Below are 16,793 nucleotides of genomic sequence, written 5' to 3' on the forward strand. Positions count from 1 at the left end.
CGCCAAGTCGTGCGAAGGAACAAAAGTGTCATCGATACCACCGATGTTACCGTCCTGCTTTCCCCAGATTTTATGTTCCCGTAAGCCTGCTTTTAGGTGTATGCGCATCTTCCGGTCGTTCCTTGAATGTCTGCCATCTTTCCATGTTCCCTTGATCAGCTGTGTTCCTGATCCCTGAATATCTGGAGCGGCGCAGTGCATTCGTTCTGTCGGTCTATTTACAGTCTCCTCCCAGGTCCAACGAGCTGCACAATCAAATCAGTACCCATCACGAGAGACTGCAGTCCGGCGGCGAGGTCATTCGGCGCAGAAGATCCCAGCCACCACGTCTGCAGACGTAACCATTTATCTCTCAAGGTCCCAGGCACCGAGTGACGACCCGACCCTCCGCTTCTCCCCATTTACCCCGACGAATCTGCACGCCAGTCTTCTAGAACGTTACGATCGACCGACCCGATAGTTGTGACCGCCCTTCGTTTGCAGTGCAGCAAGGACACCACCACATGTCCTAACCACCGAACAACACCCTCAAAACGCACATTATCGCTCGTTATTATCCGTCAGAAACAGGTCTGAGAGACGGCTTGCTTCTGCACATTTCCTCTCGCTCAACATGTTGTCGTCATTGATTTCGGGCGTGGCGCCAGCGGCGCTGCTGCTTGCTGGGGCTGTCAACGCAGAGTACTCTATTGAGACACAAGGTACGAGACAAACGCATCGCGACATGTCGCTCTTGTGCCAGCCAATAATGTTTCGCAAGATTCTGACTTTGGCAACAGATGATATTCTCACAACAGCCAGCACGTTGGCTTACGACCTCATGCTTTTCTACGAAGGAAATAAGACCGGAGAGATCCCAGGCATCCTACCAGGACCACCAGACGATGGGAAAGGAGATTACTATTGGTGGCAGGGCGGCGCAATGATGGGCACATATATCGATTATTGGTTTTACACAGGCGACACAAGTTACAACCATGTCATTACGGAGGGCATGCTACACCAAGTCGGACCCGGACGCGATTACATGCCACCGAACCATACCGCCTCCCTCGGCAACGATGATCAAGGTTTCTGGGGCATGTCAGCCATGCTAGCAGCTGAAAACAAATTCCCGGATCCTCCAGAAGACCAACCGCAATGGCTCGCGCTTGCTCAAGCCGTGTGGACGACACAGGCCAGCCCGGACCGCCACGATGAGACATGCGGCGGCGGTTTACGCTGGCAGGTCCCGCCTACGAATACCGGCTACGACTACAAGAACACCATTTCGAACGGAATCTTTTTCAACATGGGCGCGCGACTGGCGCGGTACACGAACAATGATACGTATGCTCGCTTTGCAGAAGAGAGCTGGGATTGGATGTGGGCAGTGAACTACATCGACCACGAGAACTACCGTGTGTATGACGGAGGCCACGTCCCGAAGAACTGCACCAACGTCTTTAAGGCTACGTTTTCGTACAACATCGCCGTGTTGATGCAGGGCTGTGCGTTCATGGCCAACCACGTAAGTCATGATTACCTTCTGATGTATTGAGCATAAGCTGACTGGCCAAAGACTGGAGAACAGAAGTGGTTCGACCGCACCGAGAGACTCGTCGAGTCCGCCCTCCAGGACTTCTTCGCCGACGGTGCCGCGTTTGAGGTTCCCTGCGAATTTGAGCAAGGGCGCTGTTCCCAAGATATGCTGAGTTTCAAGGGATATCTCCACCGCTGGATGAACGTCGTATCTCAGCTAGTGCCATCGACTCGGGAGCTCATTCGGCCCGTCCTTCTCAACTCGACTCGTTCTGCATTGAAACAATGCACCGGAGGAACATCCGGACGCGCTTGTGGCTTTTACTGGACGAAGGGAGTGTTCGTGGACCCCGCGGTCGATAAGACAAGTGGTGCAGGAGAAGCCATGGATGCTCTGGGTGCCGTGCTGAGCATCATGGATCCTGAGCCCCCTGCGACGAACTCCACGGGAGGCACTTCAAAGGGCGACCCGAACGCCGGCATGGACTCTCACCCGTATCGTGAGTTCTCGCCGATCACTACAGGCGACAAGGCTGGTGCTAGCATCATTACTATCATCATGCTGGTGAGCGCCGTGAGCATCTGGGGATGGATGTCCATTGGCGCTTCGGAATGGAATGAGAGCAAGGGCAAGGGCCCTGGAAAGTCGGAGGGCTTGGAGCCTGATACATCAAAGGAAAGTGTATTTCCGGCCTTCAGGTAGGCTCTTTTGACGATGATCATATGTTGTTTTCGGAATTCTGGGTTATGGTTGGCGCACCACTCATCTCCCCCTCTTTAGGCAATGGCCTTGCATCATGGGGTGAAGGTCGAAGGCAAGATCTTCTAGGCATAAAACGGCGTTATGGGACAGGTATCTAGGTAGCTCGAGGCACTACACATACATAGGGGGAATAAACTTCTAACATCACATTGGGTCCGTCTTGCACATCATTTGAGGTTTCATTTCTTTTACCTGGGACGTCCCATTGACAGGTGGAACATAAGCAAAAGTTTGTCAATCGAAGACACGGTGGCATTAGTTGCTGTACTGCTACATAAAATCATTTTGGTATCTCTCCCCAACTCAACATGAACGACATTTAGCGTAATCGCTCGTGACTATCTAAACCATTCGCATTATAAGAATCCATGACACATTCCCATGAGCCGAGCCGCGTAGACTCGACTCGAACAGTGTAATGCCAAATTAGCACTCACTCAGAGGACAGGCCAGGCCCTTGGTGCCGTATCTATCGCCAGCGACGTTGCCCAGCGTCAAGATGGCATTCACAACACCTCCCATACCCTCACCAGCGATCATGCCAGCAGCGACAGCGTACGCGAGCTTCTCAAAGCTCGCTGGCTTCCATCTGCGCCACACGAAGGCGATAATAGCACCGAGGAAGGCAGCGTTGACGAAGACGGGTCCAGGAATGACGAAAGACAAGGCAATGGCGCCCCAATTGGGCAGGAAGTCCTGGTACTTCTCCCGAGGGCCAGTGAGGTAGTAGTGGCGCACGATGACCTGGAGAATCGACACGATACCCAGAACGACCGCAAAGATGCCAGAAGAGAGCGGGATGGAGATGTTTGGCTCTGTGACAACTCTCGCGACGGCTTGCCATGCCGCCACACTCGGCACACCGAAGGGGCAGTGCTCGATATCGGCGTCGATGATGCACGGGTAGGCGGTGGTGAAGAGGACGAACAGGCCGGGGGCAAGCCAGACACTGCAGAACGTGCCGATGGCCTGGGCGATGAACTGTTTGTTGGGCGGGGTTCCGAGGAGGAAACCGGTGCGGAAGTCGGAGGTCAGGGCCGTGGCAACGTCTGCGGCACCGGCGGCGAGACCGGCGGAGATGAGGTTGATACGTTGCGCGTGCTGAACGCCGTAGTGGGAGCCGCTGGTGGCACCACCGATGACGAGTTGGGAGGCCTTGGCAGCAGCCGTGAGGGGAGTCTGATCCGTCACACCACCGATCTGGATGGCGAGGAAGGAGAATAGGAAGGCGAGGATGAGGGCGAGGATTGTGATGCCGACGTTGACCTCCCATTGCAGGGCCATGATGATGATGGAGAGAATGATGGAGGCGAACAGGCCAGTGACCCAGATCCATGTGGCGACCTGCTGGTCAGGTCTAGCAGGGTCGGCGATGGCGTTCTCGTCCAGCTTCTCCTCGCGCTCGGCAACCTTTGCGAAGAAGTTGATACGCTTGTTGCGCTTCATGAGCAGGGTGTGGATAGAGACGCAGATCGACTTCCAGCCAGCGCCAAAGCCGATGTAGATGATCTTCCAGTGAACAATCAGCTCAGCCATGCTGGCACACACCATGACCATCACACCAGGCCACAACAGCCAGTATCTGGGAGATGGCTCGCGTGGGTTCTTGAGCGAAGTAAAGGCGTAGTATCCGTTCCAATTAGGATCCCCGTCACTGGCATCGAGTCCAACACACTCGCCGTAGTGCACCAGCAAAGGACCAATGAGACCCCAGGCAAGAACGGCACCACCTTGAGAGAAAACGAGTTAGCCTGAAGTCCATAGAAGGAGAGAAGGGAAAGTGGCGGAGGTAGGCAACTGGAAAGGGGGACTTACCGAACATGGAGCAGGCCGAGTTCATGCCGATAAGCATACCGGAACCAATGAAAGCGGTAGTCCACTCAAAATACCAACCCCACGATTCAATGTTCAACGCCCACGAGCTGTAACCGCTCCAGATGTGAATCCAAGTGAAGAAGTGCCAGTCGTAGAGAATGCCAACAGCGTACAAAGAAGCCACACGATGGCAGATGCAGATACCGAACGCGATACTAAGCGCCTTGAGCTTGCTAACAGCGTCTCTGGCACCAGCAACGCCGGCATGCATGGAGCGAATAGTCAGAGCCGTGGCGGTGTTGGTGGGGAACATGAGCCTCAGCTCTCTGGCAGTTCGGATGATGAAGAACTTGCGCAGAGGAGTAACGAAGAAGAGTCCGAAGAACGAGCAGCAGATCGTCAGCGTGAAGATCTTGCCAATATCTCCAGAGGGTGTGCTGTCCATGACGCCGAGACGGTACATGGCAGGGATACCGGCCACAAAGATACCAGCGATACCTCCAGCACCGGTAGCGGCTGCCTGGACGATGCTGTTCTCCTGAGGACCGAACGGGCCTCCGAGAATGGGCAGGTTGGACTTGGAGATCATCTTGATGACTCCGTAACCGAAGATGGCGCCGAACATTGACGCGATAAACGTAAAACCGGTTTTTAATCCTGAACCATCATTAGTGTCTTTCATAGATGTCGAGACACAGTTGTCAACGTACCAAGATACAAGTTAGAGGCGTTGACCAGAGAGCCGAGAATGCAGCCCACAACGACAGCTCGCACTGTCAGGATGCTCTCCTCATGCGGAATGTTGGGGTCCATCACCAAAGGACGGTAGAGATCCTCCTCGCCCTTGACGTCCTCGGTTTCGGGAACCTTGGTGTCGACGACGGGCTCGGTCCACTCGCCGCCCATGGCGCCCTTCTCATCTGGATGAACGGCGCTGCCGGTGTAGGACGGACGAGGCTCAGCGCCGGCGACGGTCACCGGGGCGACCTTTTCTTCGGCCATGGTTGTATGGAGTGGCTGGTATGTCACCGCGCTCTGTGTGAAAACTAAAGACAGAGTCCCTGCGCGGGGTAGTGATTGCGAAACGCAGAAGGCGGGGTGAGAGAACAGAGACGGGACACAGGAGAAGCTGGATGGGAAAGTTGATATATATCCTAGATGACGGGGCACATGGTTGCAGTAGCCCGTTCTTTGCTTTTCCCCATTTCTTCCCCCAAGGTCGCACCCGCGCGGCGGACCTACATGCGTGATGCCGCCCCCCTGCTGCGCCCAGAACAGAAGACCCAGCGATATGGGAGAGTTCGGTTCACTCACTGGCTGGCCAGCCAGCGGAGGGGATCGTCGAGTCGGAGTCCAGGTGGCACGAGCGTCGAGCAAAAGGACCCCCGGGCGAGGCACCAGCTAGCCATCCCTGTCTCTCCGAAGGGTAGGATGGCCTCCGGGGAACGTCGTGCAGGGTGTAGGGCAGATAAGAAGCGGTGCGCTTGTTGGGCGGGGGGACATGCAGTGAAGTCTACCTCGGGGGCGCACAAACTTCATGATGTGTCAGTTTGGGGCCAGCTCTGTTAACGCATGTCAGGAGGATACTGTATGCCCACCCGCGCTGGATCCGGCGACGTGAATCGAGGATGGTGTAGAGCGTTCGTCTCGCCTCCGCGCTCATCGCGTCGACCCCTACCATCATGAGGCATCAACCGAAAGGATGGGCACCTTTGGCCGACGCAGTAAGCCTCAACTGCACTTCAATGCTTGAATAGGCAGGTCGTTATCAGCTCGTGGAGGCCCCGGGTTCCAGAGCATCCTGTCACCAAATGGCCAAGCGAAGCTTGTCCGACGCCTTGCAGAGTCACCAGGGAACAACATCCTGTTGGCCCTGGATGGGCTTGCAACGTTTCTGGTGGCGTTCTAGAAGGGCAATCCCACGGCGCTCATTGCGAACAGCGGCGACTTGACTGGTCAACTTGTTGGGTCGATCAACGAGGTTGGACGGAGGTTAGCTGGTTAGAATTCGAATGCTAAGCTTTCTTCGGTCGAGCCACCCGCAGTTCGGGTGACAGCCGCTACAGGCGCCATTCCACTCATTAAGAACAAATTGGTAAGCGAGACGCCACTCGTGGTGGCCAGGTCGGAGACGATGTCAGGGGTGGAGAGATCACCAGCAGGATCAAGCTCGGTGCAGAGGTGTTCGCCGCTCCCCGGGGGTTGGAGGAGAAGTGGAAGAAACCCTTGCATTCACAATGCGAAGAGACCTCAGGCGGAGGCTGACTTTCAGCTCACTAAGCTGAGTGTGCGAGCTGCCATCGCCGAGCCGGTTGCTACCGATAACATCTTGGCTACTGGGGTTCAGGTCCAGCCAAGAAACCAGCATCGGTACTTTTTCTGCGGCTTCCCCCACCATGAGGCCAATTTGCGGAACATTTGTGCATCGTCTGGCGGTGGGATGACATTCGACCCAAAATTGACAGCGCCGAACAGAGTAAATTTTCTGTGTTTGAGATGACAGCCTTGCGGACCTCTTTGCGTCGCGATAACAGCACGCAAGATGACTCGTGGATTCCTTTGCAACTGGATAACGTGCCTTTCGACGTTTCGCGGGTTGTCTTGGCAGAGCGGCGGTCCTGATCATCATGCCATTCGTCGCGGAAAACGAGACGCGCTACAAAAGGACCGCCCGATATTGGGCCGCAGGGGTCTCCATTGGAGCAGATTTTGTGCTCTAGGACTTGGGGAACAGTCGGGTCCCGAAGGCTGTGAGGTTTGTTTTTGCTGCTGCATATTGGGGAAAATGTGGGCGTGGTACGGACCCCTATTCATTTTCGACCTCAATGCTCCCTCCTGCGGCGAAGTGTCCCAACGCTACCTGAGCCGCAGTTTTATGCTTACTTTATGCATGATATCCCGCGTGAAGCCGGTGTTAGGCGAAGAAAACGGGTGTTGCTTGCACAGAATCGGTGTTGCCAATGTCCAAAGTAGGTGACAACAGCTTCATCCTCGTGGCAACAGTACTGCAACATTGAACCACTGGCTGATCTCGCTAACGAACATCCCATTCAGACCATTCTGTGTGTCAATTTAAGCAATTACCAAGTCTAAACCGCATGTATCCCCGCAGTAGCCTCTCCACCTCCCAGCTGCCGCTCCCGGCTTAGCATCTTGCAGACCCTCGGCCTTCAGCCAGGACCAGCCTGGCCATCACTATGGGATAGGTCTCATTTAGGGTAAAGACCCCCGTCTTTTCCATCGTTCAACCACCTTTTATGCGGAGCCGCCAAGACTTCAATCGACCATTGAGCGCAAAAATCTTCGTGTTTTTCTGACTGCTTGCCAGCCGAGGACCTTTTGAAGCTCGGGCGTTCATCGTTTGCCAGATACACTAGAGGATCTAGCTGCCACGTGAATACGTTCGGTCATTGCCATCACTCACATCTGTCACTTTTTGACACACAGAGTCAAGATAAGACGCGTCTACGCCAATATGCCAAAGAGTAGGGCGTTTTGTGGGGACTATCATGTCTTCAGATCGCAGACTCGTCCATCCACAGACGAAGGAAGCGATGCAAAGGGCCCTTGGGCAAAGAGTCCTAGCTGCTGCCTCGATGCAACGCAGAACGCGGCACAGGATCTCTCCGTCTGACTGTTTTTAATCCCTGACGCACCCAAGGCAGTCAGCAATTCGCCCGTCTCTGCGGCCAATAAGCATTTGTTATCTGTCAGCAAAAGCGTTGTCAGCACTTTTGCGATCACGACCTGCACCTTTGGAGGACGCCGGGCAAACTATCGCAACCTACCCCTGCCAAACCTCGATCTGCCCGCCAATTGCCCATGTGGCGTCCGGGATGCACCTAAGGCTAGCGGGCACAAACAAGACAGCACGATTGCTCAGCGCCGGCGATAAACATCCGGCTTTCCACGCCCGTCTCGACAACTTTGTGCTCGAAATCTACTAAGAAATTGAGTACATGAGGAACCACTGTTGGCCTCCATTTGCGGAAGTAGCAACTGGCATCGCAATGAACAATCTTCTCTCTGGCAAATGAGAATGTTTGTGTCCATGTATTCATTCAGCTCTTCCCAGCATGCAATCTCACGCACGAAGAGCCAAATGTTGCCAACACGTCTAATGAATTTCGCGACATGTAATTCAGCCTACCTGGTACATGCTTACATGCGGATGATACCAGAGACTTCCTTTGACATCACGCTCCTCGAAAACATGTCGAAACCCCAGAGGTGCCGCCAACCTATCTGCGCAATATGTCGTTGCACAACCTTAACTACGGCAACAGGCGAGGACGGATACCAATGCGCCGCTGGATTGGCACAGTGGATAGCCGTCCCACCACGTATTCCATGCATCCTGAAAGCCACAACCAGTCTTCCCGCAAGCGTGCCTGTAGCCTATTGCTCAGCCGCCACTGGACTGGACAAAACATTGGTTGACCATATCTTAGGTTCTGACCACGGCCTGTGAGTTCAAGCCGCAAGGGGCAGGCTCGCCGGGGAAGGCCCTGTTCCAGCCCCGGACATTGGGTCTCGAAATGGCTTCGCGCGCCATCATGCACCCGCCCCAGCCCGGCTTAGCCCAACGTCTGGAACCTTTGAATCGCGTCTAAGGGATCTTTGCGCCGCGCCAAGACTGCCTTGAGGTTGCGGCACGCGCGCTCATGTCAACCTTACGCCCGTTTGGGGTAGACCCTTTCTGGGGATGGAGACAATTCTTAGCGCGTCCTTCTCGTCGGATCTCGGTTCACGAATGGCACTTTGAGGCTCCCAGGAGTGGACGCCCATTGACATTTCATCCGTTGGTCATAAAGAAGGTATTAACTAAAGCTCTCGCAATCCATAGGTCATATTTGACCACTTCGGCCATCATTTTCCACGTTTCTGCATCTCTTGAATACGTGCTCGCGGATCTCACAGTTACAAGTGTGTGGTGTAGTAATTCGATAGAAATTGTCTTCTAAAAGCCTAAGATAAGTCCACAACAGAGTCATAACCATGGTTGCGGAAGATGATTGACCGGTATGAATAGTTGTGGATGAGTAGTACGCAAGCGGCAGTCGATCCCCATGGAAACGCCGGGAACTGACGCGTGCCGGAACGATGCTGTGACTCCAAAAGGCAAGTAAACATGAAGCTGTGGGCTCTAAATAGCGAGCTGGTGTCATCATTGTGTTCACATTATGCCAGCCATCTTGCTATTACTTTCACCTTAATTCTTTCCTTTTCCATCGTCATTTCAGAAACCATCTTCAGCGACTAGCTTAGGAGCTTATAAAGGTGACCGATCATCTCCGCTATACTCAGCCCACCTACAACGTGACAGGGTAGGGTGTCAAATGATGAATCAAAGATCGCAAGTTCTTTCTATCAGATGAACATGATTAATGCACATATTGCGGGTTGAAACATGGTAACTGATTGCATCCTATTGTGGCGTCTACAATCTTTGTGGTCCTGTTTCTTCCCCTTTCATCTCAATCCACGGAATTAGGCAGCCTGTCGTCGACGACCTCTTTCTCTTCTCAGAGACGGGGGATCAGCAAGGCTAAGCTGACGACGCATCGTGTCTTCCACCTTCCCGATGGCCTCCTCAACCCCCTTTTGGTGCCGTTGCCGAATTTCAGCTCTACGACCGCACTTGTGCCGTTGTCTGATTTTGTCGCGTTTGCCGTCATTTTCGTTTTCAACCGCATCTTCTTGCTTTATTGCAACTTCGGAGGGGAGTGATTGAGATGAAGCAAACGGAGACGAGTCTTCGGTCTTCAGGAAAGGAGGTCTTCCGTGAGGTCTCCTTCTGTGAGGCTTCTCGTCTCCGTCGACTTGATGTAGTCGCCCTCTGGAAGCATGTCTATGAATCTTCCCTATCAACCGTTTCGGGTCTTTCTCATCTTTCGACGGTTCAAACGCCAGTGAAATTTCCGACGTAGATTGTGGAGCTGGAACCTGATGTTGCGAGTTGCTCAAGTTGGTCTCAGACTGGACGTGCTTTTCAACCGAAGTTGTCGAGGATACTGGACTAAGATTGCTGCTCTCGACTGCATCATACTCCGGCAGCAGAGTAGTTGCCCTGCTCAGTGTGTACTGGGATGCCAGAGTCTCTCCAGATAGGTTGACTGATTCAGTGACGTCATCCAACTTTTCCTCCGCAACAGGTTCCGGAGATGCAGGCGAAGCCTCCTCGATGAGCTCCGGAAGTGGCTTATCCACATTCATTGGCGCGGACTTGGGTGTCCTGCTGGCGGCTTGCGCTCTTGCAAGGGCCCGCCTGTAGGTCTTCGTGTTGATCAAGTCATAATCGAAGTCAAACTCGGTGGTGCTCAGTATCGACTCATTATCACCGTAAACGCTATCAAGCTGGTCCTCCTCAGCGGGGTCGGCAGCTTTCGCTCCAGGGCCTGTCTTGACGGGAACAGTCTCGAAGCTGTCTTGTCTCGCTGCAATAAGAGTCGATTGGTTTTGGATGAGCAGGTCTTTGATATCTTGAGTAGAGCGTCTGCGCGAAGCCGTTAGCCAGACTAGAAGCTGATCACCACAAGGGCAGCTCTATATAGGACTCACAAATTGAGCGTTTGCGTGAGCAAGGTGAGCGTAGCCTTTTTCCTGTCGAGCCGGCCGAGAAGTCGGGTCATCTCCCCATCTTTCCACAATACTAGGATCTTTGTCTTCCAGTCGCTCTTGGCGAACAGCTGCTCATACTCCTTGTGGATGAGCAACAATGTCGCATGACACCCCTTGACAGCCAAGGCAAACACGTCCTCGAGAGCGAGCCGATCAATCACGTTGGGGTCCCGACGGACCACATCCTCGACTTGACTGAGCGCGTACTGAACCGCGTAAATCTCCTCGGCGATATCGCACACATTCTGTGGCGCGTTATCCAAGTGGTCCAAGGTATTTTTGATCTTCAGCGACGCGGTCAAGACGGCGCCCGCCAGTGACGCTGCCGCAGTGATAATCGTAATCGGATCCATTATCGCGGTGAATCTCAATAATGAAATTCATTCAAAGAGCAAGTTTGTTTGGAACAGACTTACTCGATCTGGGCTGTTCGACTCGTGTTTCGACGGGCCGTGCGGCAACATCGGCCGGGAGGTTTGAAACATGACTACTCTGTGCCGAGGTTCATCTGCCAGCTTGACTTGAGTTTCATCGTGCATGCGAGCTGCATGCGAGCGGCTTTCTTTGAAAACGCCGAAGATCGAGAGCATGTGAGTCGAATATCGTCGTTTAGATCTGTACGTTGTAGTATCGCGGGGAGCCAGTGAGTCCGCACTGGGCTACAATATCCATCTCTAAGCACTCATGTGAAGCTTCCCACGTCAAAACTTGCTATCAATGTCAGGTCTGTGAACAAGGTCCACTAGCCTTTTGAGACCTATAAGGAATCAATAGGCCGCCAAGTCCTAATTGAACAATCTCAAACCTCTTCATCTCAACAAAAGTAGTATATTTCTGCCCTCTTCGTCCCGTGCGATGTCTTTGTTCACTGATCTGCCCAACCCACCGGGCACGGATTAACTCTGTCTGAGTACCGTGGCTTGCACTGGTTTTCAAGTTGGGTTAAAAGAGTAATTAGCCCAAATTGGCGCCAGGACCCTGCTCTTCACTCCCGGCCGTTCCTCGGCAACGTTGAAGCAGTCAGGCAGTCTGATAAACGCCGCGCAGGCTACTTATTTGTCGGAAGATGCCGAGTGAAAGGAATCCATACCAAGACGATGTCATGCCTTAAAGGAAGTTCGGTACCGCATTCGATTTCTATCCCCTCTCGTTCATTTTAGTAAGTCGGGAGCGCCAGCTGCCAATGCGCTCCTGACTGCCCGGGACCGTGGCACCCGAATCTCCCAACATCCGTGGCACGGAGAAGATCTTGGTGCCGGAACTTGGCAATGCGACTTTTCAGAAGCCAATCCTTCTGGATGAACAGCACATGACTTACTCGGAGGTATCGCACCTGTCTCTGCCTGTCGGATTCCTTCGGCTCCGTCGTTGAATTGAAAACATCAAGTCTATCAGCGTGGGCCTCTAGGTTGAACTGTGAGACTCCTAGTTTTCGCTAAGTCCTATGATTCGCTGGGCTGATTCGGGCCTCGAGCCGGGCTGGAAGGTCAACCTGGACAACAGCAGAGGACGGGCCAGTTCCCCGCATATCCCCGATAACGAAAAGCTGCGACGAAGCCAGGGCCAGAAAGACCTGAGCGATTGATCGCCCTACGAGCGTGTTGGCTTGCTAGTCAGGCTGAAGTCTATTACTACGAGCTGAAGCCAGCAGAACCAGCTGTAGAATCCGAGCCGGTCGGGTAGCTGGTGGCTCCGCGGAGGTTCTCTCAGCAATCTAAACCACGTGTGTCCATGTCGTCTGCAACCGCCAACGCGGTCAATGCTTGTAGGTGAGATGGTATGAAACACATGCGATCCGCCATGTAACTAGGACATATTTCGCCATTAGCAACCTTGATCGCCCGAAGCATACGAGGTGACGAACTAGAAGGCGGAAAGCCACGCGACTTTGACTTCAGTCGCGAAGCAACTGGTGTTAGAGTTTTACCGGCACGACCTTCTACTCATTGGTTCACGATCGACAGAGTTTTGACTTTCCCCTCTGTATGCGCTTATGTAGGCTCAAAAGGGATCAATTCTGTCGATCTTGCTGGCAGAATTCACCCCGCGGGCATTAAACGGCTCTGAGAAAGGCATGGGCCAAGGATCGAGTAAGCTTTGTGGAATGCCTAAAGAAGGGCAAATCCGAACGACATTCACGTCTTTGAAGGCAGAATATGTACAACGTGTAGTCCTTGGGTTATTATATCTTTCATGACAGTCCTATCCTTACGCGCGTCGCTTCACATGCTTCAATGTCAGCTCAATCATGTCCACTGCGGCGCAATTGCGCGGGACACTGGCACCCCTTCCGGAGAACCATCGCAGTGGACTCATCATTTTGACTGCAGTTTCATTCCTTTCGTTCCTATCAACGTTGATTCTTTGGCTCTTCATTTCGTATAAGCTCTTGAAGGAGCGGCTGACCCAAAAGAAGCAGCCCGACGACGCACGGCCAAATGTCGTCATTGGCGGAGTTCCGGACCTCACTCTCGGGCTTGACGCGCCCGCATCTGGGGCGCAAGGCTTCGCTCGGCTTCAAGAACTCGACAGATTAGCCGCCGAAGAAGAACAACGAAATGCCGAGGCGGAACGAAGACGGGTCGAGGAGGCGGTGAAGGCCCGGAACCCGTTTCCTATCCTTGTCTACAATCTGCTGATCGCAGATATGATGGAAGCGTTGGCATACGGCCTAAGCTTCTACTGGGTTTACGCGGACGGAATATTTGCTCCATCATCGGTTTGCTGGGCTCAAGGCTGGTTGGGTTCCACGAGTAATTTGGCCGCAAGTTTGTTCCTGTCGCTCATCTCGGTCAATACGTTTTTGACCGTCGGTCTGGGTCACAAGGTGCCGCCATGGGCGGTATACACTGCGATCGCTGTTCTCTGGACGTTTGATTTTGTAGTCAATGGCGCCGGTGTCGGAATCACTGCACGAACCGCACCACCTGGGGAGTCCTTCTTCATGAGAGCGAATGTGTGGTAAGACACAGCTGTGAACCGATAATGTTACTCCATGTCATCTAACACGCGGCGACTAGGTGTTGGATCTCCACGGCATACGACCCTTGGCGCCTGTGGGCTCACTACTTTTGGGTTATCGTGTCCATCGTTCTCACGATATTCTTGTACTCGTTTGTTTTCTTCACCTTATGGCGTCAGAAGCGGAGCTGCCGGCACTTGCCAGAAAAGCGCAACAACCAAGAAACGGGACAGCGACAACTCTCCGGCTACCATCCGGCATTCTTGCTGTACCCGTTCGTCTACATCGGCTGTAGCGTTCCATTAGTCGTCGGCCGAATCACGTCTCTATTAGGGATCGACCTTGGTATACCATATTTCGCATTCGCTGGCTGCGTCCTGGCCGCGAACGGCCTCTTCAACTGCATCTTATGGACAACAACGATCATCTTCAGCGCACCTCAAGATGTGCACGATACAGGGCTTGATAGGTACGCCTTCATGCGAACCCCGATACGCGAGTACGGGCACCGAGTCATCATTCGAGGACCAATCAGCAGAAGGGTTCCCATCTCGGAGCTCCAACCTACGAACAGCGTCGGGAAGAAAGAGTGGTGGTGGTGGAGACATGGAGGCTTACGACCTTGGGGAAAGTCGTACGTCAATGCGCACGAAATGCCCGTTGTGCGATCGGTGCGCTCATACGAAGTTCCGTCGCCGCCATACTCGTTGCCGGTGATTGTGGAGGGGCCGTATATACAACTGGATGTTGTCACAGCAGTGAGATACGAAGCTACCGATCCTGCAGACAACACGAAATAGAGACCTTGGCAGACAGCCGGAAAGGGATAGAACAGAAACCAGATTGACGAGAGAAGCTCCGTCATATTGCTTAATGAAACTTGAATTGACAACATAGCACTTAGACGAAGGGCTACTGAGCGGTTTGCAGCGTGTCTAGAGCAGTTTTGTCCCGCTGCGTCCAACTTCCATCGCGTACATCATCCTACGGCCGCAAATCGACATCGGCCCGAAGTGTAGATACCCAGCAACTCCGGGTGGGTCCCGGTCCCGGTACTCTTCGGAGCTTATGTTTCTGCCAACTGCTTGTGTTAAGTTTGATGGGGTAGGCAACGCGAAGCACTCGGACTTTGGAGCTCGCCCGCCGTTGAGTGTTTCTGCCATCAAACCTTTGGCAATCCGGCAAGGGGTAGCCGGTGGCCAAAACTCCATGGTTCTTGGGGTATGTGGCCCGGTCGGGTGTTTGTTGGTCCAAGACAATAATCGATGCTGAATGGAATATTGCTCAAGGCAAAATGCATGTACCTCTTGGAAATGTTTGTTGAAAAACACACGTGCTTTTTCCGGTGGCTCCGCCCTGATGAGCACACAAAACGCCTTTCGTTGACCAGACACGCAAGGGAAACCTCTTTCAGCGGTGGTTCGACAGACCTGTAGGGTTCGAGAGCAGTAGATGCGGTTTCGGAAATGTCGATGAGTTGAAGAAACGGCTGATTGACTGATGTCGAATCTTTTGAGAGATCCATACCTCATTCCCACATACTTACAAAGCCGAGCCATCCCTTGCTCCTCCTAAGGACCCGATCGGGCGACTTGATTAGCTGTTTGCGCATTCTAGGGGCAACGCTGTCGATCTTCCCTCTCCAACAGCCCACAGGACAGTCTATCAATCTCTTTCAGATACAGGCTTATGTTAGTAGGGTGATTGACATGGCTTAAAGGGGTCTTTCCCCGGCATTGCTACTACCCCGCCTAGCAACTCGCGCTTCGCTCTTGGAAGCTTGGATCATTTCTTTTCCACAAGCAGACCCGTATTGAAAGATTGCTTCTTTTTGTCAAACGCAAAGACTGCGATCTTTTTGCCCTTCGCGGAAGCCACCAAGGCTTCGCCGTGGCTTGGTCCTCTCTGGGCATGTCTTGGAGAGACTTGTATTCCTCTTGCATTTCTTGTGTTGTATTACAACAGTGCCGTAGCGGATCTACGGTCTCCAGACACTGTCTTCCGAATACTTTATTAAGAAAATGTCTGCCTTCAGATCGGTTCTACCCCACTTGACCATCAGCCAACAATTCGACAGCTCAGCCCAGGTTCGGCCTTGAGTTCATCGCACCACACTCGTTCAACATGTATACCGGATACTTTGCCCTGCTAATGGCGGCCTTGATGGCCATTTTGGTTTGTTGCAATTCTAGAAGTATCTGGAACGTACGCTAACAAGATTTTAGACCGTAGCAACCGAGTCTTCAATTCCAGGATACGATGTCTTTGTGCCTGAGTGGGAAGTAAGAGCCCATCCAAGTGGAGATGCGCTTCGCCTAAACGGAACGGCGGAGGAAGTCATTCAGCAGATTGAGAAAATCAACCCGGACTTCAAGAGATCATTCAACATTGATGATCTCCCAGAACAGGAGGAAGATATAAAGAGTCCACATAAATTGCAGAGCCGCGCTGTGACGACGTTCCCGCTCGACAGGGTCATCTGCGACAATTTCGAACCGGCCAAGTCATCCGAGGTCATGAGTGCGGTCCGATACCTCAACGACATTGGGGGAAGGCCAAAGAACGGTGGTGGCCCGGCAAACTGCGGCAGGGTTAGTTGCGGTTACAAGGTAAGAGAGAAAAGAACATCTGCGTTGAAGTCGGCTTTAGCTGACCTATTTTGATCACCAGGTCGCCGTTTGGTGGTGTAACGATGTAAGTCTCCCTCCTTTTCTGAACACGACCCCCCATTTCCTCGTAAGACCTGAAGGAGGCTGATGGATGATTTGTGGCAGGGAGCGCAAACGAGAGAACTCAGTGGTTTCAGCTCCATTACGGCTGGCATCTATGCGATCCAAACGATGTGCCAACAGACTCGACCCAAGTTTGCTGGGCAGGCCTTCCACCCTGACAACTGGAATGTCATCGTTCGTTGGGAAGACTGTTAAGAAACATCGGGCGGGTTGAATTGGCATTTCACATGGATCAGACAGCAATCACGTCTTTGCTTGGTCCTAAATGGCTCGGATGGAGCAGGTTTCTCTTCTTTGGACACATATTTTTCACATAAGGCAGGGCGTATTGGTAAATTTATCATTGGCAGTGGACGCGAGATTGAGCTCTCACTACTCA

The 16,793-nt window shown here is 53.1% G+C and overlaps 5 protein-coding genes across 5 annotated transcripts; 3 read left to right on the forward strand and 2 right to left on the reverse strand.

Moving 5' to 3' along the window:
• Positions 1-613: 613 nt before the first annotated feature.
• DCW1-4 (Mannan endo-1,6-alpha-mannosidase DCW1) lies at positions 614-2,224 on the forward strand (the record flags this gene model as incomplete). Its single annotated transcript, XM_037320776.1, has 3 exons — positions 614-701; positions 780-1,510; positions 1,562-2,224. The coding sequence occupies 3 exons, from the start codon at positions 614-616 to the stop codon at positions 2,222-2,224; spliced, it is 1,482 nt and encodes a 493-aa protein (XP_037180601.1).
• A 486-nt stretch (positions 2,225-2,710) lies between these two features.
• YSL5 (putative metal-nicotianamine transporter YSL5) lies at positions 2,711-5,101 on the reverse strand (the record flags this gene model as incomplete). Its single annotated transcript, XM_037320777.1, has 3 exons — positions 2,711-4,014; positions 4,100-4,756; positions 4,810-5,101. The coding sequence occupies 3 exons, from the start codon at positions 5,099-5,101 to the stop codon at positions 2,711-2,713; spliced, it is 2,253 nt and encodes a 750-aa protein (XP_037180600.1).
• A 4,488-nt stretch (positions 5,102-9,589) lies between these two features.
• On the reverse strand, positions 9,590-11,073 carry CGCA056_v005526 (uncharacterized protein; the record flags this gene model as incomplete). Its single annotated transcript, XM_037320778.1, has 2 exons — positions 9,590-10,595; positions 10,661-11,073. 2 exons carry the CDS (start codon positions 11,071-11,073, stop codon positions 9,590-9,592), a joined length of 1,419 nt encoding a protein of 472 aa, XP_037181814.1.
• Positions 11,074-12,968: 1,895 nt separating this feature from the next.
• On the forward strand, positions 12,969-14,482 carry CGCA056_v005527 (uncharacterized protein; the record flags this gene model as incomplete). The annotated part of the gene is made up of 2 exons (XM_037320779.1): positions 12,969-13,681; positions 13,741-14,482. The coding sequence occupies 2 exons, from the start codon at positions 12,969-12,971 to the stop codon at positions 14,480-14,482; spliced, it is 1,455 nt and encodes a 484-aa protein (XP_037181813.1).
• Positions 14,483-15,806: 1,324 nt separating this feature from the next.
• Positions 15,807-16,609, forward strand: CGCA056_v005528 (uncharacterized protein; the record flags this gene model as incomplete). The annotated part of the gene is made up of 4 exons (XM_037320780.1): positions 15,807-15,857; positions 15,908-16,291; positions 16,353-16,376; positions 16,457-16,609. 4 exons carry the CDS (start codon positions 15,807-15,809, stop codon positions 16,607-16,609), a joined length of 612 nt encoding a protein of 203 aa, XP_037181812.1.
• Between the last annotated feature and the right edge of the window lie 184 nt (positions 16,610-16,793).

Source organism: Colletotrichum aenigma (genome assembly GCF_013390185.1).
Source record: "Colletotrichum aenigma strain Cg56 chromosome Unknown KSG_Cg56_contig03, whole genome shotgun sequence".
Lineage (NCBI taxonomy): Eukaryota > Fungi > Ascomycota > Sordariomycetes > Glomerellales > Glomerellaceae > Colletotrichum > Colletotrichum aenigma.